This window comes from Nyctibius grandis, chromosome 2, assembly GCF_013368605.1.
Source record: "Nyctibius grandis isolate bNycGra1 chromosome 2, bNycGra1.pri, whole genome shotgun sequence".
In the NCBI taxonomy this organism is placed as follows: domain Eukaryota; kingdom Metazoa; phylum Chordata; class Aves; order Nyctibiiformes; family Nyctibiidae; genus Nyctibius; species Nyctibius grandis.
Window position 1 is genome coordinate 104,875,430 of NC_090659.1, and position 24,935 is coordinate 104,900,364.

At 41.4% G+C, this 24,935-nt stretch overlaps 1 protein-coding gene across 2 annotated transcripts in view; it reads left to right on the plus strand.

Moving 5' to 3' along the window:
• Positions 1-24,935, plus strand: part of ATP8A2 (ATPase phospholipid transporting 8A2) — a 316,393-nt gene that overhangs the window by 186,684 nt on the left and 104,774 nt on the right. The window contains exons 27-31 of one of the 2 annotated variants that reach the window (XM_068422488.1): positions 17,034-17,108; positions 19,794-19,916; positions 20,940-21,018; positions 24,299-24,360; positions 24,702-24,758. In XM_068422488.1, coding sequence (XP_068278589.1) covers positions 17,034-17,108; positions 19,794-19,916; positions 20,940-21,018; positions 24,299-24,360; positions 24,702-24,758 — 396 coding nt within the window. The remainder of the gene's footprint in view (positions 1-17,033; positions 17,109-19,793; positions 19,917-20,939; positions 21,019-24,298; positions 24,361-24,701; positions 24,759-24,935) is intronic. The other variant, XM_068422495.1, reaches the window with a different exon arrangement.

The following is a 24,935-nucleotide window of genomic DNA, read 5'->3' on the forward strand; positions in this document are numbered from 1 at the left end:
GAACATTAAGTCACTGTCTGTTGTGATATCCTATTTGGAGTTGAAGTGACTCTTTCTGAGAACATGCTCCTCATTGACTGGAGGCTGGGAGATCCACATGCAATAAGAGGGTTGTTTGCCTTGTTTAACTCCAGATGGGTCTCAGGTGTCTTTTGAGGGAGCAATAGCTATGCTGTGTTTTTCAGTTCTTCCAGAGAGCTGACTATCAGGCATATAGATGTGGATTGGCTTGTGTCCATGTTGCTCAGTGTTAGCACCTGGAGGAATAGTAAGTTGAGTGTCTTGTGGCCTGTTGTACTTGGTCTGAGTAGAACAACTGTGTGGGGTTTTTTTAAACTTCGAAGTGCTGGAAAGGATGAGGTCTGTATTTATAGCATTAGTGAGGTCTCATGCTGTGGATATAGGGCAAGATAAGAGGATTTTTGAGGGTACTAAGCCTGCCAAGATAGCTTAAAGGACTGCATGGGGTGAGGGTGCCAGATTTCAGACTAGCTGTGGGCCATATGCATTGAAAGACGTTTCATAGCTTAAATGCTTTTGTCACTGGAGAAATCTTTTGCCCAGAATAAAAGATGATTTCTCATCTCTTAGCAGCATCGTTTAGAACAAGTATTTTTTTTTTCCCATCCTGGCCTGAAAACATCTGTAAGTGATTTGGGGTGCCACTTTGTTTCAAATGTATTGGTCACGAGCCCCATTCTCTAGGTAGAGCTGGTAAAAACCTGTTGTGAGCAGTCTTCAATATTGCTTATTAACCAATTATTAATTGCTGGTTGAGTTGTTGAAATTTGAGGAGAGGCATTCCCTCAACCTTACTGACCCACTGCGGTCCTGATCATAATGCTCCTTCCCCTTGCTAGTCAGGTAGGTCCTAAAAAATAAACCAAGCTGTACCTGTAAAGGCTGTCAACTGCTGCACCAGCTTTCTGCCTCATGTAAAGTCTTGAGCTTGGTGTTTTCAACCTTAAGTAAAACTCCTTGTCAAAGGATGTTGTTGCAGGATGTTTACAGGGGCTTAAGAAACAGGAAAAGCAGCAAGAGGAAGAGCTGTTGCTGGTTACTGCATAGGCAAGACACAGGAGACTTGGAAAATCCATAAAGCTGGATGTTTGAGGATGCTGGGCATGTATCTGGAAATTGCCTGGTTCATACTCTCTCCTAGGTGTTGGCATCCACACACTGTTACAAAGGCAGGCAACTAGGTGGGATGAGCCATTGGCCTCAATGGGTACCACTGTCCTGATAACTCTTGTGCAGAGTTAGCATCTGCAGTTCTTTTTGAAGGTTTCTGGAATTAAGATGCTCCTTCAGAGAGCTGAGTACTTTCTCTAGTAACCAAGATCTTATGAGGGCTGCTTCATGCTTCTAAGGAGAAAAGAAATGATAATACATATGGCTTGAACAGAAGTCTCCCCATACAGCTGATTACTCTTCTTATTTTCTTATGTATCTGTGGCTTGTTGCCTTCAATTTACACGATGTGCTGTGCTGTTTTGGTTTTTTTTAAAGGTCTTAGTGTGTCTCAAATGAGATGTTAAATTGCTATATTCTGCACCACGGAGACCTACTTTTCTAAAGATGTATGCTGTTGCTATCTAGAAATGAAAGGAGAATGCATTAGGGGGAAAACCATAACTGTCATTTAGTTGGACAAATTTTGATATACTACATGGTTTCCTTATAAAAGAATGTCTTTTGGAGCCTCTGCTGTGTTCTGAAGAGCTCACTGTCCCAAGAATTCATTAAGAGGTAGTAAATATGCATCTCATCTGCATTTCATTCATTTGGCTTGCAAATGGAAAACACCTGTTTATCCTCTCTTGCACTCTTAAGGTGCTTTTCACACTTGAGTCTAGTTCTGAAGCACAGCTACTGTTGAAGGACTAGAAGGGACTTGTACAGCAGCTGGTCATGCTGTTCTGTGTATATCAAGTGAGTCACGGTATGGATGCTTTCTGTGCATCTTTCCCTGCTTTCCACACTCTGCTGTATTAAAAGCTAGCAACACTCATACCCTTTACTGTAGTTAGTTTGTGGAAATTCCACTCAATATAAATTCACTTTGTTTCTGAAATAGCTTTGGGGTCTCGTACAAATAGCATTTTCACAGATTATACATATTTGCCTAATTTTCAGGTAACCTTGTGGTTAGTTTTCCTTCATGATTTTTTTGTCCTACACTACTTAAAAGGTACCAATACATATTCCTTCTCAGAGTTACTACTTAGTGTTGCCTAAGCTCAAACCTCATTTGTGTAGACCTTATTCCTGTGAGTGTCCCTTCAGGTGCCACCTCAGGTTTTCATTGTGTGTAACCACTCAGTCGTACTGTGTTTTTGTGGAACGTGGTAAAAAGTTCCAGAAACCAGAGCTACACCTGTGGCCTGCAGTCAGAGGCAGTTTGCTGGTCCTTTGTCATGAAGGGTTTTCCCAGCAGGCAGGTGATGGTGTGAGTTAGCATCCTCTGGTTAAAAACTCATTTGCAAAATGCTGTGAAACTAAGAGCTGGTTTGTAGCAAACACAGTCAGTCTGCTATAGTTGCTCCTTTACTGCTTAGCCTTTTAAAGAGAGTCATTCATAAAAAGAAGCAGTCTCTGCTGCTTGCTTGGTGTAGTGGGGGTGAGTGTACAATACCCTCTCGAAGCCACGTAATGAAATCTTGGAGTGAATTCAGGAATCACGTGAATGCATTGCTCCTGTGTATGAACGTCTAGGTTTTTCTTGTCTAAGGTATTTTTCCTAGCTACTTGGATTTTAATTTGTACACAGCTCTGTCAGAAGAGACAGCAAATGCTTTAAAGGCACGCCAAGAATTTATTTGTATATATTGCAGCGAAAGCAAGCTAACCGCTTCCCGAAAGAAGTTCAAACGTTATTTTTTTTTAGTGAGAAGTACATCAATAAGTAATTTACCAGTGAAACGATTGCACGTGCTTACAGTGTGCTGTGTATTCTGGCAAAAGATGTTTGGGATCCAAGTCTTTTAGCTTTTGCCAGCATATAAGAAATAAATTTAGACTTAAATTACCAATATTGCATATATTTTCCACATGAGAGGAGTGGCAAGGAGAGCAGGGGAGAGACCCTTTGTGAACAAGTCTTTGAGACGTTAGGGAAGGGGTAGCATGTTTAAAAGCAGCTGTGTAAAAAGAAAATAGTAGATCCTGTCTTTTTAGATTGTCCCATTGACCAAGAAAAGGGTTGTATTAATAGATAAAAACAGAACAAATCTAAGATGAATACTAGGGAGCTTTTTAGATTGAATCATGTGTCCTGGTAGTTATGGGCTAGAATGTTGTCTCTGCTGCAATGCTTATAGAGTTGTGGGTAATAAGAAACATGGGCTGCTCCTGGGATTTACCACTGTAAAGGTTTACTCTCATCTGTATGACAGAAGATGAGCTGCAGTTTCTGTAGTGGTGTGGCTTTTCTGGTGCTAATTTTGCTCTTTTCCTTGGGTGCCAAGCTGTCAGAAAACTTCATATAAACTTCCGGGATAAAAGTAGCTTAATGCAAGGGCTTACAGAGGCTGAATTTTATTTCATAGGGAAGAAGGGGGGAAAACAGACTTGCAAGGGGAACCTGGCAGTTCAAGTAGCCATAATAGGGACACCTGAGGGGACTGTGGTTCCAGACCTAAAATGACCTTGCTACAGAACTGCTCCTGTTACAGTTAATTCAGCAGCTCTGCAGACGGGTTCCTTTATGTAGTGACCAGAAAAGCAAAATCTGTGAACTTGCGTTTATAAGTGCAACATAAGGGACTTCTGGAAATAAAAGTAAGAAGGGAAAGGATTGAAGGGAAATGTCCTGTAAAATAGGAGCTGGATAGTGACAGTCCGGGTGTTGGTCACCATCAGCTTTATTCAGTCAGTACTGGGAATGCATTTGGTCCTTGGAAATCTTAAAATAGTTTTGATTACTATAAGACATTGCCTAGGTTCATATCCAACAAATAAGAATGCACAACTGTATTTTAGCTACGTTAAATGAATAGTGATCTCCTTATCACTTTTTTTCCTAGTGCCCTTTGTAATATATGCCAGGTGTAAGCAAATGCATTTGTATATGGATTGGGAACTCTCTGCTTCATTAAGCTACATATAGGCTAAATGGAAACCGCCAGCTACACAATGCTGTGGGAAGCAGCAAGCTAAGAGCAAAAGTAGTACCATTTTCTTAGTGAGTTACACATTCTATACAGTCCTTTTTCTAATTCAGTTCTATCTTCCTTCATCCGGATAACCTCTTACCCTTAAAGGGTTAGTCTCTCTAGATTCAAAGAAATCTTTACTGCATGTTCCTGTGTTATTGCGATGTCATCCTGGGGTACTACATGAATGAGGTCTGGGTTTGGGATTTTGTCTTCTTTCAGCTAACTGGATGTGAAAACAAATACTATGGCTTCAGAGAAACGGATTGCTTGTTGGTCACTTCAGAGCATGTACATATGTGTATGTGACAGAAAATGTGTGTTACTGTAAGGCCAGCTCCAGGTTGAGTGGGACCAGGTGTATTCCACCAGTGTCTCAGAGATATAGCTCCACAAGGATACAGGGTCCCAGTGTGGGTATTTAGATACTGGGTTTTGACATTTCCATTCCTCTTTTTATACTCCCCCATTCCCAAATGTACACAATGTTGGGTTTTTTTTTTTTGTGTTTCGTGTGCTAATTTGTGGGGCCAGATTTGTATTAAAGCTTCTGGTCTCTCTGTGTTCATTTTGGTATGGGAGGTGTTGAAGTATTTTGTTGTTCGAGGTCTGTGGTGATGTGCTTTATTGAGGCTGCAGTGAGCCCCAGTGCACATCCCAGGTGTGGAGAACCGTGGTGGGTTCAGCCTCACTTTTGACCTGTGGCATTATCAGGCTTCCCTCACGGAGAGCTGTGCTGTGTTGTCTTTCCTTCTGTCTGTACATTCAATACCAGACTCGCTGGCATGTTGATCTTTTCTGTAGCAGATTCTGTGCTTTCCTTCCCTTTCATTGCCTCTACTAGGGCAATAGTAGTAGCGTCCTTTCTTCCACAGTTCCCTAATCTTCTATTTCAAATACTGTTTTTCTTGCTTTCTGACATAACTTTTGTTACTGGATTCTAAGTGGTTAGCAAAACTGCAGGTGGATAAGTTACTTGAAACTGTTGATGTTTCCTCAACTATTAATATAAATAGTTACTTACGTCTTTTTGTTACCCATTTATTTCAGCACTAGAGAACAAATTAAGAATAACAAACCCGAAGCACTTCTGTTACTTTATCGTTGATTAAAGATACGGCTTAGCTTCAGAAAAGCCAGCAGGTCATTTAAAACCATGTAATAGCATGTCCTTATCTTTTTGTGTGAGATGTGGGTCAATTACACAGTTGTGAAAGTTGTATCAAGACGGGTCTGGAGTGATTACATGCTGAGGAGATACCATAAGTTGTCATTAATACATGCCAAGCTATTAATAGTCATATTGTGCTTCTCAGTTCCACAGAGATGTACTAGTACTCATTAAAGAGGTTGATGACACAAATCTGGGAGGAAAAAAAAACCAAACAACAAAACCCCACAACAACAACAACAACAACAACAACAAAAAAAAGAAAACAAAAACAAAAAGTTAATATTACTGAATTGGCTCCAGCACTGCAGTCACTGCTGCTGTGTGCGTAAGCATGCCTTCCACATTAATGGAAACCTTTCTTTACAGCTGCTCTCTTTTTGCTAAAGAAAGGAGTGTTACGAGTAGTGTTTGCTTTGTAAAAGAAGGCTGATGGTACTGGGAGTTCATAGCACGAGTTTCCATTGCTTGGCAGCGGATGTTGGCCTGGCGTGGTGTTTCCAGCTTGCCAACCAAGCAGCTGAGCCCCTCTCGCTCCCCTCACAGGGATGGGAGGAGGCTGTAGCCAACAAGCTCCTGCCTTGTTTCCTCTCAGCTGGCATCTTCCAGGCATCTCAGTCTGACTTCCAGCCAGAGCAGGACCTGCTGATGGCTTTGTAGGATAACGATGGGCGACTTCCCAGTGTCATCAGTCTTGATAGCCTTGTTCTAGCTGTGGTTTCAGACCCCACTGACTGTGCAGGAGTGCTGAAACTGCATCCTGATGGGGCTTGACTGAACTGGCCTGAGCCATGTTGTTTTCTCATCTGGTTTTTAAGAAGTCAGTATGTGAGTCCTGTCACCTCTAGGGTGTTACATATATACATGATGAGACAGTCCTAGTGTAGCAGTGTCAGCTTTCTTGATACTCCAGAAAACTTAAGGAAGGATGGAAAATAAATTTAGAACAGAACTGGATCTGTTTGTAAGAGGGAAATGTTCTGAGGAACTGCTAAGGTTAACCACATCTTTTGGCTAGTACATCTGCCCTTTGGCAGCACAGGCCATTTCTAATCACATTATCATAGGCTTGCTTCTGCAGCAGTTAGTCTGTTGGAGAAATATTAAATCCCTGGAACACTTTGCACCAAAAGAGCTGGAGAAATATCCTGCCCTTTCTCTAGTCAGTTTCATAAGGTCAAAAAAAAATGCCAGATTACAGTTCTCTGCTACATTTGTTCTAATGGGCTACATGTTCATTTTACCAGTGACGTAAATATTAAATGCATAATTTAGCATACTGATTAGATGTTCATGTAACTCAACACAAAAAAAAGAAAAACACCACCCCACTGTGAAGAAAAGGTGTTTGCATGGCTTGCTATGTTTTGTTAGGTTTGTTTAAACAGACTGATCAGTATATCGGGGCCAAATGTTGCTGGAAGAGGCAGTCTACTCATGTCTTAATGGCTGGGTCCCTTGATGTATATGGCATAGTCAGCTGCAGATGTGGTATCTTTCCACAATGCTCCAAAATCCTGGACCAAGAAACATGATTGTTATCTAATGGTAACCACTGAGAAAAAAAGAGGTTCACTAATTCTTTAATTTTGAAGTCTTTAGAATTATTCTGAGGATTTCAAGTGTAGGAATTGCTAGTCTATAACTGTGGGATGATGCTCCTCTTGCCCCTCTCCCTTCTGTTCTGTGCTTGCCTCTCCTGTTGAATGTTACCTGTGCTTTGGAGGAAGAATGTCAGTGGTTGATCGGTTAGAGAAGAGAAACACAGAAACAACATGCAGAAAATTTGATTTCTTCCTTATACATGTGCCTCTTCTATAAGCAGAGAAAGATGAAGGTGATAAACCTGTTCTCTTTAGTATGCTGAAATATAAACTGTGTATCTGTAGTCAGCAATAGAAGAAATAACACCTGTTCAGGCTTATTTAATAAATTAGTGTTTAAAGCCAGGAAATCTCTATTGTGTCGGTTGCTTTGGTATCTATTTATCTGACCAAGCTTTGCAGTAAATGCATAGTGTTTTTTTAATGAGACAAAAGCAGCATGAAACTTTAAAAATAATTAACAGTGGCAAAGAAGATTTGAGATGATTTTTAAGCTTAAGTGGGCACTTGTTTGGGGTGCATGGGCCTAGAGCAAATGCTCTTCAATTTAAAAATATCGATCTCTTTTCAGTAAAGAGTTAATAAACAGTTGGGGGAATAAAGAGAGCAAGGGAAATATTCCTTGGCAAATCAAGTGAGTCTCAGGCAGCCATGCCTACCCTGTCAAATTTTATGAAGGCGGCTCTTTACCTATATTATAAAATTGGTGCTGTACATTCTCTAATGAAGGGCTTATTTTAAGGCTGTGTGCATTTGGGCAGGAGTGAGAGCCCGGCATTGAGAGAGACATCCGTAACGAGAGGTTTTTAATCAGGATACATTATTAATGAACTTCACAGGAGACACACAAACCTGCTTTACTAGGCAAACTGTAAATGAGCCTATTTGGTAAGAACATACAAAATGTGTGTGTGCTGAGAGAGAATATTTTGAGAATTTAACTCACTTCTGCATAGCAAAGGCATCCAGTCTGGCTATAATTGGTGCCTGTGGCAATTGTTGATACCCTGACTACATTAGCTTTCTGTGCCCTTTAGCAGAATAGGGAAAACATTTCTAGTACTCGTTAAGCTGTCTATTATCAAGACATCATAAATATACACGTTTAGAATAGATGATTTGCTATCCCAGTGCCTTAGAGCACTTAAATAAATTAGTTCCTGCTATTTCAGGCATTAATGTTGTGGTAATTATGCATGAAGGAATAAAGCAATTAAAATTGCCTTCCAACTTGCTCAAGTGGGAATATTTGTTGAAAATAATACTTGATCTTTTTTCAAAATATACTCTAGAGCAGGTGGATGGGCTGTGTGGCTCAAAACAGCAGTGCGGGACCATTTTAACTCGAGATCCTCAGTTTGCCTGCAGCTCAAGTCAATGTTAACCAAGTATTACCATCTGTTGGCTTTTGTTGACCTCTGGAAGGAGGCAGCAGTCTTATTTTTTTTTTTCTTTTCCTTTTTTTTCCTCTTCTCTAGTGGCAAAGTGCCCACATCACAGCTGGCATCGGGTGCTTCAGCAGTGGGGTTTCTTATTTAAAGAATGCAGCCACACTTCAAGGCAGGAAGCATGGGCTGGTTTTTGGTTTGCAACATGTTCCACTTTCTTTGTGCACAGTACCTACTGGTTTCAGATCTTTGCAATATCTGCTATAATAAAGCGTAGAAATGCATCAATCCAGATTTCAGCCTTGGGTCTGAATTTCTTTACATTTAAATTGGACCTCTTGTACCTTGGAAGTAAAATATATATTTTGTAGCTGAGTTACAAAGAAGCTTTTCCAGCTTTTTGGCAACCAGGTAATAGTTAAAGTGAAAAGGTTTCTTTTTTTCCAGCCAGAAAAGCGGTTTAATAACTTTGGGTCCATTTGTTCATAGCAGTACTGGAGTTGAGCCCTGCAAACCCCTGGAGCTTGGCAAGCCAGGCAGACTTGGCAAGTTTTCCTACCAGCTTACCAAGTCTGAGTCAAGCATGGGTTGTTGCAACTTCAAATATGTTTAGTATACTTTGTTAACAGGAACATTGAGGTGGAGGGTTTTTTTTTGGGTTGTGGTTTTGTTTTTTTTTTTTCTTTGCTGACCTTAAAGAATACCTTACTCTCTCTACAAACAGCTGGTCCTTAAACCATGCATGACAGTTTACAGCTTATGTTAAATTCAAAATAAATATGTATTTTACGCAGAGTATCTGATTTACTCTTGACATTAAGATATTGAGGAAGTATAGCACATTCTTTCTGTTGATTGGCATATCACAGAATCACAGAATGTTAGGGATTGGAAGGGACCTCGAAAGATCATCTAGTCCAATCCCCCTGCCGGAGCAGGATTGCCTAGACCATATCACACAGGAACGCGTCCAGGCGGGTTTTGAATGTCTCCAGAGAAGGAGACTCCACAACCTCTCTGGGCAGCCTGTTCCAGTGTTCGGTCACCCTCACCGTAAAGAAGTTTTTCCTCATATTTATGTGGAACCTCCTATGTTCCAGCTTGCACCCATTGCCCCTTGTCCTGTCAATGGATGTCACTGAGAAGAGCCTGGCTCCATCCTCATGACACTTGCCCTTTCCATATTTATAAACATTAATGAGGTCACCCCTCAGTCTCCTCTTCTCTAAGCTAAAGAGACCCAGCTCCCTCAGCCTCTCCTCATAAGGGAGAAGTTCCACTCCCTTAATCATCTTTGTGGCTCTGCGCTGGACTCTCTCTAGCAGTTCCCTGTCCTTCTTGAACTGAGGGGCCCAGAACTGGACACAATATTCCAGATGCGGCCTCACCAGGGCAGAGTAGAGGGGGAGGAGAACCTCTCTTGACCTGCTAACCACACCCCTTCTAATACAGCCCAGGATGCCATTGGCCTTCTTGGCCACAAGGGCACACTGCTGGCTCATGGTCATCCTGCTGTCCACTAGGACCCCCAGGTCCCTTTCCCCTACGCTGGTCTCCAACAGGTCTGCCCCCAACTTGTACTGGTACATGGGGTTGTTCTTGCCCAGATGCAGGACTCTACACTTGCCCTTGTTATATTTCATTAAATTACTCCCCGCCCAACTCTCCAGCCTGTCCAGGTCTCTCTGAATGGCTGCGCAGCCTTCCGGTGTGTCAGCCACTCCTCCCAGTTTTGTGTCATCAGCGAACTTGCTGACAGTGCACTCTATTCCCTCATCCAAGTCATTAATGAATATATTGAATAGAACTGGTCCCAGTACCGACCCTTGAGGGACTCCTCTAGACACAGGCCTCCAAGTGGACTCTGTCCCATTGACCACCACTCTCTGGCTTCTTTCCTTCAGCCAGTTCACAATCCACCTCACTACCCGATCATCCAGACCACACTTCCTCAGTTTAGCTGCGAGGATGCTGTGGGAGACCGTGTCAAACGCCTTACTGAAATCGAGATAGACCACATCCACAGCTTTACCATCATCTGTCCACCGGGTTACGTCCTCATAAAAGGCTATCAAGTTGGTTAAGCATGACTTCCCCTTGGTGAAGCCATGCTGAGTGCCCCTAATGATCCCCCTATCCTTGATGTGCCTAGAGACAGCACCAAGAACAAGTTGTTCCATCACCTTTCTGGGGATGGAGGTGCGGCTGACTGGTCTATAGTTACCCGGGTCCTCCTTCTTGCCCTTTTTGAAGACTAGAGTGACATTCGCTTTCCTCCAGTCCTCAGGCACCTCTCCCGATGCCCACGACTTAGCAAAGATGATGGAGAGTGGCCTAGCAATGACTTCCGCCAGCTCCCTCAGCACCCGCGGGTGCATCCCATCAGGGCCCATGGATTTATGGACGTCCAGATTGCTTAATTGGTCCCTGACCCAGCCCTCATCTACCAAGACAGATTCCTTCTCTATCCTGACTTCTTCTGTGGCCTCAGGGGTCCGGGGCTCCTCAGGACAGCCTCCAGCAGTATAGACAGAGGCAAAGAAGGCATTCAGTAACTCCACCTTCTTTTTATCCTCTGTCTCCAGGGCCCCCACCTCATTCATCAGTGGGCCTACATTGCCTCTAGTGTTGGCTTTACCTGCAATGTATTTGAAGAAGCCCTTTCTGTTGTCCTTGACCTCTCTTGCAAGGTTTAATTCCAAGGAGGCCTTAGCTTTCCTAGTTGCCTCCCTACATCCTCTGACAACAGACTTCTATTCCTCCCAAGTGGCCAGCCCCTCCTTCCATGATCTGTACACCCTCTTCTTCCACTTGAGTTTGCCCAGCAGTTCCCTGTTTAACCATGCAGGTCTCCTGGTACCCTTCCTTGACTTCCTACCTGCTGGGATGCTCTGATCTTGAGCTCGGAAGAAGCAGTCCTTGAATGCTAACCAACTATCTTGGGCCCCCTTACCTTCTAGTACCCTGTCCCATGGGATTTCCCCTAGCAATTGCTTGAAAAGGCCAAAGTTGGCCCTCCTGAAGTCCAGGGTTGTGATTCTGCTAGCTATTCTGTTCCTGCCACATGAGATCCTGAACTCTACCATCTCATGGTCACTACAACCAAGGCTGCCCTCAACCTTCACCTCTTCAACCAGACCCTCCTTGTTAGTGAGGATCAGATCCAGCAGCGCTCCTCTCCTCGTTGGCTCATCCACCATTTGCATCAGAAAGTTATCATCAACGCACTGGAGGAACCTCCTGGACTGAGGCTGGCTGGCTGAGTAGGCCTCCCAGCAAATATCAGGGTAGTTGAAATCCCCCACGACAACCAGGCCCTGTAATTGCGAGACTGCTCTCAGCTGCCTGTAGAAGGCCTCATCACCATCCTCATCCTGATCTGGTGGCCTGTAATAGACACCCACAGCAGTATCACCCCTGCCAGCCTGCCCCTTAATTCGCACCCACAGACTCTCAACTCGCTCCTGATCCGCCCCTGGACAGAACTCAACACATTCTAGCTGCTCACTCACATAAAGAGCAACTCCGCCACCTCTCCTTAGCGGCCTGTCTTTCCTGAACAAGACATAGCCATCCATGACCACATTCCAGTCATGCGAGGCGTCCCACCAAGTCTCTGTAATTGCCACTAGATCATAGCCCCCCGACCGAACACGGATTTCCAACTCCTCCTGTTTATTCCCCATGCTGCGTGCCTTGGTGTACAGGCATTTCAGGGAGCGAGCTGAGCACACCGATTTCACCCCAGGGGGATGGGAGGCCTCCTGGTCTGCCTCAACACTAGAGCGTTGCCCCAGTGGTGCAAGCCCAGCTACTACCCCATCCCCCTTCGAATCTAGTTTAAAGCTCTCCGAATGAGCCCTGCTAATTCCTGTCCCAGAACCCTTTTGCCCCTACGACATAAACCTTTCCCATGTATTACAGTCACGCCTGGTGTCTTATAAAACTAGCCATTATCAAAGAACCCAAAGCCCTGCCTGTAGCACCAGTCTCGTAGCCAGGCATTAATAGAGAGAATCCTACCATTCCATCCCACGTCATCACCTGAAAATGGAAGGAGGGAGGAGAAAACAACTTGTGCCCCAGACTCTTTCACCAACCGTCTGTCACATATGATAATGTGAATCTCTGGAAAAGACAATCATAGCTGTTATTTTTGTGTGTCGTAACTCTAATAGCTTTTGCAATCTGTTTGGAGTGTGTGGTGCATGCAGACTTGCGTGAGCATTGGGAATGTGCTCACTTCTAATTTTCACCTGTATGGAGCCTGCCAAAAGAAAATTAGTTCAAATTTGACTTTTGAAATAGCAGAACATTGAACTTTCTGAATGTTAGTTCTTGCCCACCTAAATCATAGCAGCCTTGAAATAAGGAGAAAACTTTCCTGTAGAAAGTTCTTTCAATGTTGAAAGACACTGCAGAAGATGAAAGATGGTGACACCTAGACCTCTATTTACCACAGTCAGACACATCCATCTCAGCATTTTCCTACAGTGATGAAGTAATCTCAAGGTGGTTTTAGCAGGGTCTTTAATGAATTTTGCATCACCCAGTTATAGTAGGGTAGGAACTTTGAGTAGAAAGAATTGGGTTGTTGAGAGAGTATTTTTCACTTGTACTTGGACACTCTGCTGCTTTGTAATGCATCTTAACAGCTTTGCTTCTTCCAAGTTTTATATGATTGTATCTTCACTTCACTACAGCTAATATTTTTTGGGGGAAATGTGAACCTAAGATGTTAGTTTTGCCTTGTTTGGGGCTTTTCTTCTAGCCATGGGCCAGCTCCAGAAAGTCTGGCTGTTTTGTTTTACTCTCTTGATGGAATATCAGAAATGTCTGTTGCTGGAGGACTAATTGTGGGAGGCTATGGTTTTAGAAAGCAATGGTTCCCAAAGTACCATGAGCCAATGTCATAAAAGGCCTCAACATTTGCTACCAAACCTTTGAAGTTTGCTTTGCCCAGTGGGATCTAGAAAACTGAGCAGAGGACAGGCTGAGCTTGCCACCTAGACAGACAGGCTTCTGATTTGTGAGCGATTTATGTTTTCTAGGATTGCTGCCCTCATTCGTAGTTGCAATTAATTGCAAAAAGCCTGGAGATGATAAATGCCTAGATCATCATTGCTAAATAGCTAGGAGTATGCTTGTCTAAAGCTGTGTTTCTTCCTAGGAGAAGAAACCCTCAAGTTGTTCTTCCTTACCTGACAGCCCCAAATTAATTGTGGTTTCTTTTGGGGACCTCAGGCTTTGTACCCAAGGTCTTTTATATCTTTCATTTGATGAGCTGAGGTGCACAACTGGTTGAAACATTCCAAGTGTGAGAGTGAGACTGGTCAGTATGCTACTTTAGGCCGTTAATTGAGTCCTTAGAGCAAGATTTAGAGAGCAGTGATTATTCAAGGTTTCAATACAGTAGAAATTATGAAAAAAGTTGTGATATAGAACGTGTCTTATTTCTGTCATTTTTCTGGATAGAGCTGGAAAGATGAACACTTAAATGCTTATTTAAATTAATGCATGATTAACAATGTGAAAGAGGAAGAATTTTTATTTTTGAGGAAACTGGAGAAATATTTTGCAGTTTATACTAGGTTGATGGGTTTCAACTAAATGGAAATGGAATGAAACTGTTGGCCCTTAACAAAGCTTAGAAGGGTACTTCTAAACTACAGGCTGCAAAAAGGGCAGCAGATATAGAAAAGCACAGACTTGAGAATAATGTAGAGTGAAATCAAAAGAAAGTCCCTGCTAGGAAGAGCAGCTGAAGATTAAAAAAATTAAAGAAAAGTAGGAAAAAGTCTAAATAGTTGGCCTACTGTGCAAGGCGTATCTATAAGCAAACGAGTTGAGGCCAGCGTCATTGTTTCTCACCGAACAGTGAGAGTGCATTAGAGTGATGATTAATGTTAAACAAGAATGGTGATATAATAGATGTAAGAACAGCTGTAGAGGGTCAGAATAAAGGTTCAGCTAACCTTGGTTTCTGATCTGCTGTGAACAGTGGTAGTTCTCTGGCAGACTCATCTGCTCTCCAGCTTTCCTTCCATGATTATTTTCTAATTGCTTTTTGCATCCACATCATCATCTGGCAGGCACTTCACAGATCAACCGTGTGTTGTCTGAAAACTTTTTACTTTGTGTAACCTGCTATTCTAATTTCTTTCCACAGTGTCAATTTGGACAGCTTTTCCTTATTCTTGTAAAACTTGTACATTTTTATCTTCCCCTGAATTGCTTCTGTCCCATGCTGAAGAGTCCTAGTCTGTTCAGATACTGCACCCATGAAGACAGTTGTGGGTCTTGATACAGCCTTGTTGTCATCACTTGTCTTCTTTCCTAGTTGTTCTATATCCGTTTTGGGTGGGAGCAGCAGGGGAGAAGCCAGATGAGACACAGTTAACTAGTTGGTACCTGAGGTATTTTGCTAGGACACTAATATGGCGCAAGTGAGCCAGAGAATAACTAATGCTGGTAGGAGAGTTCTGGTGTACAGGAGTGATGGAATGGTGTCAGGAAAGATGCCTGGCAGTGAGTGCTGTGGGCTCTCAGATGGTGAAGAGGGAAGAGGCACGGGCATCACTTGACTGCTCTGCAATACCTACTGCATCCGGTGCCATGTGAACTTGTAAAGTCAATGCAAGACAAAACATGTTGAAAGGGAGTGCAGAGAGGGAATGTTCCTACACACAACGTTGAATTAATTTTGAACGAAGTGCCGTAGTGCACTGTGGATTTTAGAGGGGACTGCAGTCACAAATTCACAGAAATCCTTTGGTATCTATTAAGTGCAATGATTCACATGCAGACTGTTTCAGGTTGCCCTTAAACTGCTGATTGTTCTTCCAGTTTCAAATTCCCTTGGGAAAAGATAATTCTTTCCTTCTTTCTTACATTCTTTCTGAAGCTTCTTTCCCTGCCCATTGACTGAGAAAGAAACTTTGTTCCAACCCAGTAAAGCAGTTCTTGTTTCAAAAAGCTGCTTAAACAAGATAAAAAGTAAGTTCAAGGAAGCTAGGTCCAAGGAAATGCTGAAAAGAGTTTGCCTATGCACTGCTATTACAGCATCTTCTGGGATTGCAGTCTTAAAGAATCCCCCTCAGGTGGAAGGCAAGTTGGAGGCCATCTAGTCTAACTTCTTGCTTGAAGCAGGGTGAACAGTAAATTCAAACCAAGTTGCTCAGGGCTTGCCCAGTTGGCTTTTGGAAATGTGTAAAAGGGTGGAGACTCCACAGCCTCTTTGGGCATCCTTTTCCAATGTTTAATTATTAAATTGATAGTTAATTAAATAGTAATATTTACATCATGTAGACAATAAAATTGTAATATAATTATGGTTATGTAACTGATAAGTTGCTATCACTGTAATTCTGGGACTGTAACAATAGGGCACAGCAGTCAAGCAGAGCATCCATCAAAACACACTTACCTTGAAAATTCTGGGTTTTGCTGAACATGATGGAAACTGGGTTGGCTTCTGGCTTCAAGCATGTTAATTTGCTGGCAGTAAGGATTTTGAAATAGTTTGAGGCAGTTTATTTTTTTAAGGTAATGATGCAAATACCTTTTTAAGGTAATGATGCAAGTTCACTGATGACACAAAACTGGGAGGAGTGGCTGACACAACGGAAGGCTGCGCAGCCATTCAGAGAGACCTGGACAGGCTGGAGAGTTGGGCGGGGAGTAATTTAATGAAATATAACAAGGGCAAGTGTAGAGTCCTGCATCTGGGCAAGAACAACCCCATGTACCAGTACAAGTTGGGGGCAGACCTGTTGGAGAGCAGCGTAGGGGAAAGGGACCTGGGGGTCCTAGTGGACAACAGGATGACCATGAGCCAGCAGTGCGCCCTTGTGGCCAAGAAGGCCAATGGCATCCTGGGGTGTATTAGAAGGGGTGTGGTTAGCAGGTCAAGAGAGGTTCTCCTCCCCCTCTACTCTGCCCTGGTGAGGCCGCATCTGGAATATTGTGTCCAGTTCTGGGCCCCTCAGTTCAAGAAGGACAGGGAACTGCCAGAGAGAGTCCAGCGCAGAGCCACGAAGATGATTAAGGGAGTGGAACATCTCCCTTATGAGGAGAGGCTGAGGGAGCTGGGTCTCTTTAGCTTAGAGAAGAGGAGACTGAGGGGTGACCTCATTAATGTTTATAAATATGGAAAGGGCAAGTGTCATGAGGATGGAGCCAGGCTCTTCTCAGTGACATCCCTTGACAGGACAAGGGGCAATGGGTGCAAGCTGGAACATAGGAGGTTCCACATAAATATGAGGAAAAACTTCTTTACGGTGAGGGTGACCGAACACTGGAACAGGCTGCCCAGAGAGGTTGTGGAGTCTCCTTCTCTGGAGACATTCAAAACCCACCTGGACGCGTTCCTGTGTGATATGATCTAGGCAATCCTGCTCCGGCAGGGGGATTGGACTAGATGGTCTTTCGAGGTCCCTTCCAATCCCTAACATTCTGTGATTCTGTGAAATACAGCAAGTTGCTCCATCACCTGAGCATTTTATTTTAAATAAGCAATACTCTGGCAGTATTTAAAATGTAAGACTTAAGAAGAGGATAACTGTCTGGCACTGCTAATGATAATTTTTTAAAGCATGACAAGCAGCTGTCTCCAGCTGGTGGTCTGTGTTCCACATCCTTCTCCTCTACTGTAAATGGAAACATGTACTGCGGTAGTAATCTAAAGCTTCTTGTAACTTGTTTTTGTTTGTTTCAGCTTTGGTTTGCTTTCGTTAATGGATTTTCTGGGCAGATCTTATTTGAGCGATGGTGCATTGGTCTGTATAATGTGGTAAGTGCTACATGTTTTAACTTGATAGTGCTTAGGACTCGTATGTTATTTTCTTGTGCTCCATTTCTCACAGGGAACTGTCCTGGATGTATGTCAAGAAAGGTGAGCCTTTGTAAAAGCCATTTTGAATCCACCCTGAGGTAGATGAAAAGTTCATTTTCAATGGTGTGTTTATTGCAAAAGTAAATTTGGGGAAACGCCTTGAAAATATATGTTTGGCCTACTATAACCTCCATAAAACTGCAGCTTTTAGGTGGAATTTAATTTCTTCTTCGAAAGCATCTTCACTCTTTTGTACTGAATATCTTGCTGACTGTTCATGTTCAAAATAGATACAGAGTCTTAGTCTTTGAGTTTTGATTTTTTTTTTTCTTTTTCTCAGACCCTGTAACATTTAGATGCTCGGAGAAGTGTCATGCAGATGCTTTGGGTTGACTCGTGCTACATTGGGTACAGAACAGGAAGTAGCGTCTCTGTGTCACTAGCATTTTTCACTTGAACCAAGAGCAGGACGTGTCAGTCTAGGAGTGATTTCTGATTTTCGATGTGCTCTGCAGAGTGCCCCACTGCCACATGGCTTTACCACTTTAATCAATAATATTATTCAATCAATAACATTAATTAAAGTCTGGAGGATCTCTGGGACCAAGTTCCATAGCATACCATAGACCTGTGCTGGTGTTTACAATAGTGTTACCTTTGTAATGTTACTGATGAGTGGCCTGGTGTCTGGATTTATAAGCCATTAGGACACTTGGTCAGTGCTGAAAAATCCTTTGCATTTTTCTTTGGAGGGAGGAAATTTATTTTTTTTTTCTTTAACCAGACTCATCCCAAATATATGGTAATACAGAAAAAGCTAGCAAATTATCTCTATTGCTGAGTAGTATTAATGGAAACTCTTAACTTCTGTCACATTAATCTTAAAAATGATGGCACAAACCCTCATTCCATAAGATTTCATATTCTTCATGGAAGATATTTGTTCAAGGATTTTCCACTCCCTTGATTCTCTTCACCCTAATTTCCTGACTGTTACTCAGTCTCTGTCATTCGTGTTTAGATATTTGCATCTATTATCTTTAAACCTGATTTGATGGATCTACCTGCCCTACATAAAGCTCATGGATGAAACTCATCTTCTAGAATCAGTGAAGTAGAAATTAACTCTTGTTTTGTAAGGTCGGCATTTTTTAAAATTAGAACAGGTTGCATAGACTCATGAAGAATCAGATGCTGGTGGGATATTAGGGACTTCCACAATTTGAAGGGGTTATTTTAAAGTGGTTTAGCTCTGTCATTCTCTTCTGTGCAGGTTAACTCTTTATTTCATTAGTAGGCTCATTAAAATAAAGTGCAGGAAATCATAGTAGCATTGTAATTCCTGCTTTTGCACTGGTTTACCTTCATAAACAAAACCACTCTAAGTTTTAATTCAAGTGAGAACATAAACATGGGAAACCTGGGGAAATATCTTAAAGAGAACGTGCCCTTTTTTTGGAATATATTGGACCAGTGGTCTTAGTTTCAGTTCCCCACCCCCAGCCTGCTGCCATTTTAACCATCTGGTTTATCACTTTATGAGCAAAAGTAGCACATTCCCCCTTGGATCTAGGGATGTAGTTATCGAGTCTCACTAGTCTCTAGTCCTCTGTGTTGCTCTTTGTCTACTCCTCGACTGCCAACTCGCTGCTGGTGGGAACCACAGCCCAACTTCTGCAAGCATGCACACAGGCTAGAAGCAGTTCATAGCTTCAAGCTGCTTCTTAACTTCAAGAACACTTCTCAAACTGTTAAAAATATATTTATGTATAGGATTAGAAATAATTTTTCCGATATAAACTGTTAATGTAAAAGGAGGTGAATGAAGTTTAGTATTGAGACGTGCACACTAGTATTATTTTCGCTCTGTGCCTGCACTGCAGACTGCAAGAAATGTGTATACCCAAGCTGGCTTCAAATGAGCTGCCTCAGATCCTGGAAATACTTTAAGAGCAGCGATGTGGGACTCAGCAGAGGCTAATTTACTCTGCTTCTGGCAAAGTGTCCTGCTGCGTCTCCTGGAATGATTCCGAGGCTTGGTCATCTAAGTGTTTGCCCATAGCACAGACGCATACTGCAGTTAATTTGTTCCTATCAGTTCGTGCCTGCCTGAAGAATCCCCAAAGTACCATAATACAGAATGGCCTTTCTTTTTCGGTAGATTTTTTTTTTAATGTGATTTCCACATTTGCTTTGTCTGTAAACTTAGCTTTGGTTAGGCATATCACATATTTAATTATGGCTACAACTGCAGCTATATTTGAGCCCATTCACATGAGGCTTTTTTGAAAAGGTACATACTGTCTTTCCTTTGCAGTTTGATCTGTTTTACCCTCACTAGATTAGCTGGTACATAAGAAACTAATGATGCTTAACTTCTTGGGTTTAAGCTAACTGGTTAATAGTACAAATTTTCTTTCATGCTTCTTTTGTTCGTAAGTCAATATTTGAGAGTTATGAATTGCTGAAATTCATGTTTGGACTTGTTTGGACATTTGAAAATTATGTGGGATAACACGGTAGTTGGTAATAAGTCTTCACTGAAGTCTGTAGGAATTTTGCTATTGTCTAGATAATGAAATATTATCTGAGTTCCACTTAAAACTAATAGCTGCTTTTAATTAGTATTTGCTTTCCTTGCAGATTTTCACTGCGCTGCCACCCTTTACTCTGGGAATTTTTGAACGATCATGTACTCAAGATAGCATGCTTAGATTTCCACAGCTATACAAAATTACTCAAAATGCAGATGGGTTCAACACAAGGGTAAGGAAAAGTCTGTTTCTTTAAGAATAACCATTATTTTCCAGGTCTTTCTCGTTAGAGAAAGCTTTATGCTAGCCACTGAGATTAAGATTGTTCTGCCTACCAGTTCTTTTCAAGGTATTACATTTTTTTATTTAAAAAATAAAAAGTTCTTATTTTTAAAGAAGTTTTTTCTGGTATGGCTTCAACTGGTTCTGAAATGGCCATAAACTTTGAGTCAAAGTAAGGTTTGTATCAGAGTATGATTTTTCAGTTCACAACTACTGATAAATGGTGAGTTTACCACTTTCATAGGAACTAGATAACGTTGGCTGGATTTTATTTTAATATACAAGTTGTTGTAATGCTCTCTACTAGGGGGCTTTTTCACAATTAGTATAGCTCTATTCCCATAGGTTTTTTTGGAAAACAAAATTTAAATTGGTTTATTTGGGCTTTGAGTTTTGAAGAACACATTTTACTTCATTTTGCTATTTAAATGCTGGAAAGTGCCAACATTTGGAATTCTGTGTTTATTCCATAACAGGCACATCTAAATGTACTTCTGAATCAAGGAAACTGTACAATTGCTTTGTTTAGAGAGCACATTGTAGAGTACGTAAAGCTCTAGTTTATGCAAAATGGCATTATCTGTAAGGTAAAAATTGTGGGTCACAAAGTATTTGCCCATTGAAAGAAAATAGAACATTTCATAGTACTGAATCGGTCTTTTAAAATCATTCTTTGAGGTAATTACAGAAGGGTGACTCCATTTGTTTGCTGTATTTTGATACAGATCTTAAATTGCAAGCATGCTTGCCTATTACATTTTAAGTTGTTAGAATAAAACCATCCAACTGGACGAGTGGCTTTTCTGTGAAAGAACAGAAATCGTAGGAGGAAGTAGATCCTGCAGAAGTTTAGGTATTTCACTTCAGGACAAACATTGTCTGACTCTAAGCTACACAATGAAGTGTTTGTTGGGACTTAGAGAGAGGTCAAGAGTTTTGGACTTTACTGACGACTTGGTTTGTTTTCCCTCAGGTTTTCTGGGGTCACTGCATCAATGCCCTGATCCATTCCATCATTCTCTTCTGGTTTCCACTGAAAGTGCTGGAGCACGGTAAGGGCTTCATTATTTTTTACGTCAGTAACGGATGTTCAGTCTTACAGAGCCCAGTGTGTTTGCAGAATGGGAGGTCATGACAAGTCCCAAGAAAATAATGGTGGCAGACAGTTCAACAGGCTATAGCTGCTGAACTTGGCTAGTTATGTAATGGCTTTCAGAACTTACTCTAATTTAATAAAATTATTGTTCATATAGTAACTTTAATGCGTGAAAAATTAAACTGCTGCTTTGCCAGAAAATCTTACTTGAATACTGAATAATGTTCTATACAATGCCTTTTTTTTTTTTTGCTGGTGGGTTGAGATCTCAACTTTTTACTCTAAAATGTTCTTACAGCAGCTGCATCACAACCTTTTGCTTTCTATCTTGTTGGATCTTTCCCATTCCATAACACAGTACTATAAAATGTAGGATAAAATTGAGAGATTTCACTACTGTGGAAAAAATGAATTGGCTGAAATGGAAGTAGCCCAGATCAAGAGTCAGAGATATTGGGGAAATGAGACTTTTTTTTTGTTGTACAAATTAGGCTTATTAAGTCTTGCTTTCCATGAAAAGTAATGCAACTACATGGTATTGCATGGAACAGTAAATCCCGTATGGTTCCTACCTAGCTTTACAATATAGTTGCGTGGGCAGGAAAAACCATGGGAAATCTATTCTTTTACTGCCGTAAGAAATAGGACTAGATCAGATGAGGAATTATGGGGCATTAGAGGGGGAACAGTATTTATCTAAACCCATGAATTTTTCAAAGCTGGAACTCTTTCCTGGAAATCACTAATTTCAAGAAAGCCTTCTTAGCTCCAGGATGGATTATTTGGGGAGGAGGTGAAAGAAAATGGAAAGGGAGGGAAGATGAATGCTCACATCAGAGGCATGATGGTAAAGATACCTGTGGGAGGCAGGTTCATTGTTCTCTACTTGGCTGAGTAAAACGTCAGTATTGTATCCTTAGTGGCAGGTTCACACGCTGTCTGATGGACCATACAAGAAGGGGACATCCCTTTCCTCCATATGCAGGCTGGGAGCTCGCTTCCATTTTGCGGGAGAGGAGTGGGGGTTTTATGGTTGATTGGTTTTTGGTTTGATTTGGGTGGTTTTGTTCTATTTCACTATTTTTTATGAGAAATGTTAATTTCTAATAGCTCTTTAAATCCAACTGAAGAAATTATAGGTTGATGTCTGTACTGGTTACAGTTAAAGAAAAATACAGTTTTTGTTTTAGTCTTCCATAAATGTTTTTCTAACTAATTCCTAAATAGATAATGTACTTTTAATTTCAACTGAAATGGTGAGACTGGAATACCCACCTGCTCAAATGGTAACTTTCTGAGTTCCTTTGAATACATGGCTTAGTTTGCTTTCCAAAGAGGAATGAATATTGAATTTTCAAGTTTCTTAGTATTTCCAAGTGAAAAGGGGATTTCAATGCCAGAGACAAAAATGTGCCATTCACACTGGGATGGTTTTTAACCTCTTGAGTTCCTTAGAATGTGAAGTGCATGTAGGCCATGAATGGACACTTGTATAGCTTTAGAAATGAATGTTCACTGAGTGTCCTGCTGTTCTCATTAGCAGTAATATCATTCCTTTCAGGACTACTTAGCCTCCCAAAGTGGAAGGTCACAGAAATAACTGGGGAAAAATTATTTAAGTGTGCACTGTGGTGTTACATTAGAGCAATATACTGGTGGAGTCAGTAGATCAGTTTATTCTAGACCTATCAAAACTGATATGTATTTAGGCATGCCTTTTTCTTAATAAACTGAGACTTCTGACATCAGCTGGGTTCATTGGACATGGGAGGCTCAATTCTCTAGTGCTCTTCACCTTTTTCACTGATGCTAGAGGAAAGAGCAAAGTGAGTGTTAAAACTTGATGTGTATTTGTGAATGATGTGGTAAATGCCTGAAGCCACAGCGTACCAGAGGAGGAGCTGGACTGACAGAGTTGCTGGTGGCTACAAACCAAACTAATTCCTAACCAAGCTGTCTCAGGCTTTACCTCCTGTTGCAATGTTAGTGACTAGTTTATCTGCTGCTGTTTCTTAGTGGTTGGGGTTCAAAAGAGAAAAGAAAGCAGGGATATACAACCAGCAACTTCTGGAAAATACTCACAACCTGTCAATTCTTCAGAGACAACCACATGCAGCCATTGTAGAAGGAAACCGTAACAAGTAGCTTGGGGTAACTGCATTAAATATGTAGTCTTTTTACCCATAAGCTGGGCAGGGTCTTCTCCACAGAGGTCAGGGTGTGAGGGACTCTTCTCTATAGACTTAAAAATTTACTGATCCTGGAGACCTACATTGTAGGAACATAGTTAACTAAGTAGGTGACCCTAGTTTAAGAATGTCAGATCCAGTTTTGCAAATAAATCTAGCAATGTGGTACCCTCGTAGTAGAAGCACTGTGCTAGGCAGTATGTGTTTAGGAACAAGTCCAAGGTTTTATCTTAAGCCTTTTTCATCCCTGCTGTTTGTGTATTTCTCTAGCAGTTGTCTTAAAACCTGTGAAAATAGCAATACTTATCACACTTGAGTAATGCTTGAAAGCTCCTGTGAGTACAAGTTCATTTGGCATTAGCGTGGCTGTCAAATGTGCTTTCTTGGTGTTCCGGTTTTATTCAACAGGGCTAAGAAAGACTAAACAGATATTTGAAGTATTGCCAGGATTGGCACTTTCAAATGATAGATTAAGATGTACTTACCCTTGTGCACAGTTGACTAGAGAAAGGGTGCTTGGAGACTGAATGCTGCTCAGTTACGGAATTAACCTCCAGTAAGACGTCTTGGATGTTACATGTGTCCTTTATAGATGAAACTTCTGCGGCTTTTCTTAACTCCGCTTTCTTTCACCACAAATCAACTGATGTTTTACAGGATTTTTCTTCACAGGCACAGCAAATAATGGGATTTGTTAAAGGTGTCAATAAGTAGTACAGAACAGATAGCGACAGAAAAAGTGACACTGACGTACCTCAACTCTTATAGACAAATTACCCATTGGGGTCTGGGAAACGCTTCTCTTTTGCTAGGGTGGCTTCTGGCAACCAGGCCTATGGATATACGCTCTATCCGAGCATCGTATCTGAGGCCTGGCATAGCACAGCTTCTGCATTACCATTATCTCACAGCTTCTAAAAGTGCTTTTAGGTGTTCTAAAAGGCAAGGTTGCAACCAGTTATTTTCTGCTGAAAATCTCCTTGTTATTTCATCCATTCTGTTGATAAACTGTTAACAAGTGTGATGATTTTTCTTTCTTTCTTTCAGATGCAGTATTCACAAGTGGCCAGGGAATTGACTATTTATTTGTTGGAAACATAGTTTACACTGTAAGTTTGTATATTGTAGCAATTTTTGAATGGTAGAATTTCTTCACAGTTTTTTTATACCATCAGACAATGATGTAAACCAGGAGAAAGTGTAAGAGTAAAATAAAATCCAGCTTATGTTGTGTGCATGATTTTTCCCCCTTCTCTTTTCATTTCTTGTTTTTCCAGACATGCACCAACAGTATCTTCTGCTCTTTCGTTCCCCCATCCCACACTACCAAGGCCCTGGGTTGGTACCTAAATGGTAGTAACTTTTTAGGTGTAAGGGGGAAATAGAGCCATGAAAGCCTTTGAATTTGAGTATTAGTACTGAGGTTGTCATCTTTCTTTTTTCCTTGCAGTATGTTGTAGTCACTGTTTGTCTGAAAGCTGGCTTGGAAACAACTGCGTGGACTAGAGTAAGTACTCTTCAGTATCTTTTGTTTATTTTATCTTTTATTTTATTAGCACACCTTTCTCCCTAATGAGCATTAATACAGGAAAGAAGTACTAAAAATCATTTGAGGCTTCAGTGTTTTAATTGGATCTTTCATGTAAGGATAAACTGCTAAGCTCCGTAAGTACGGGATGTGAGA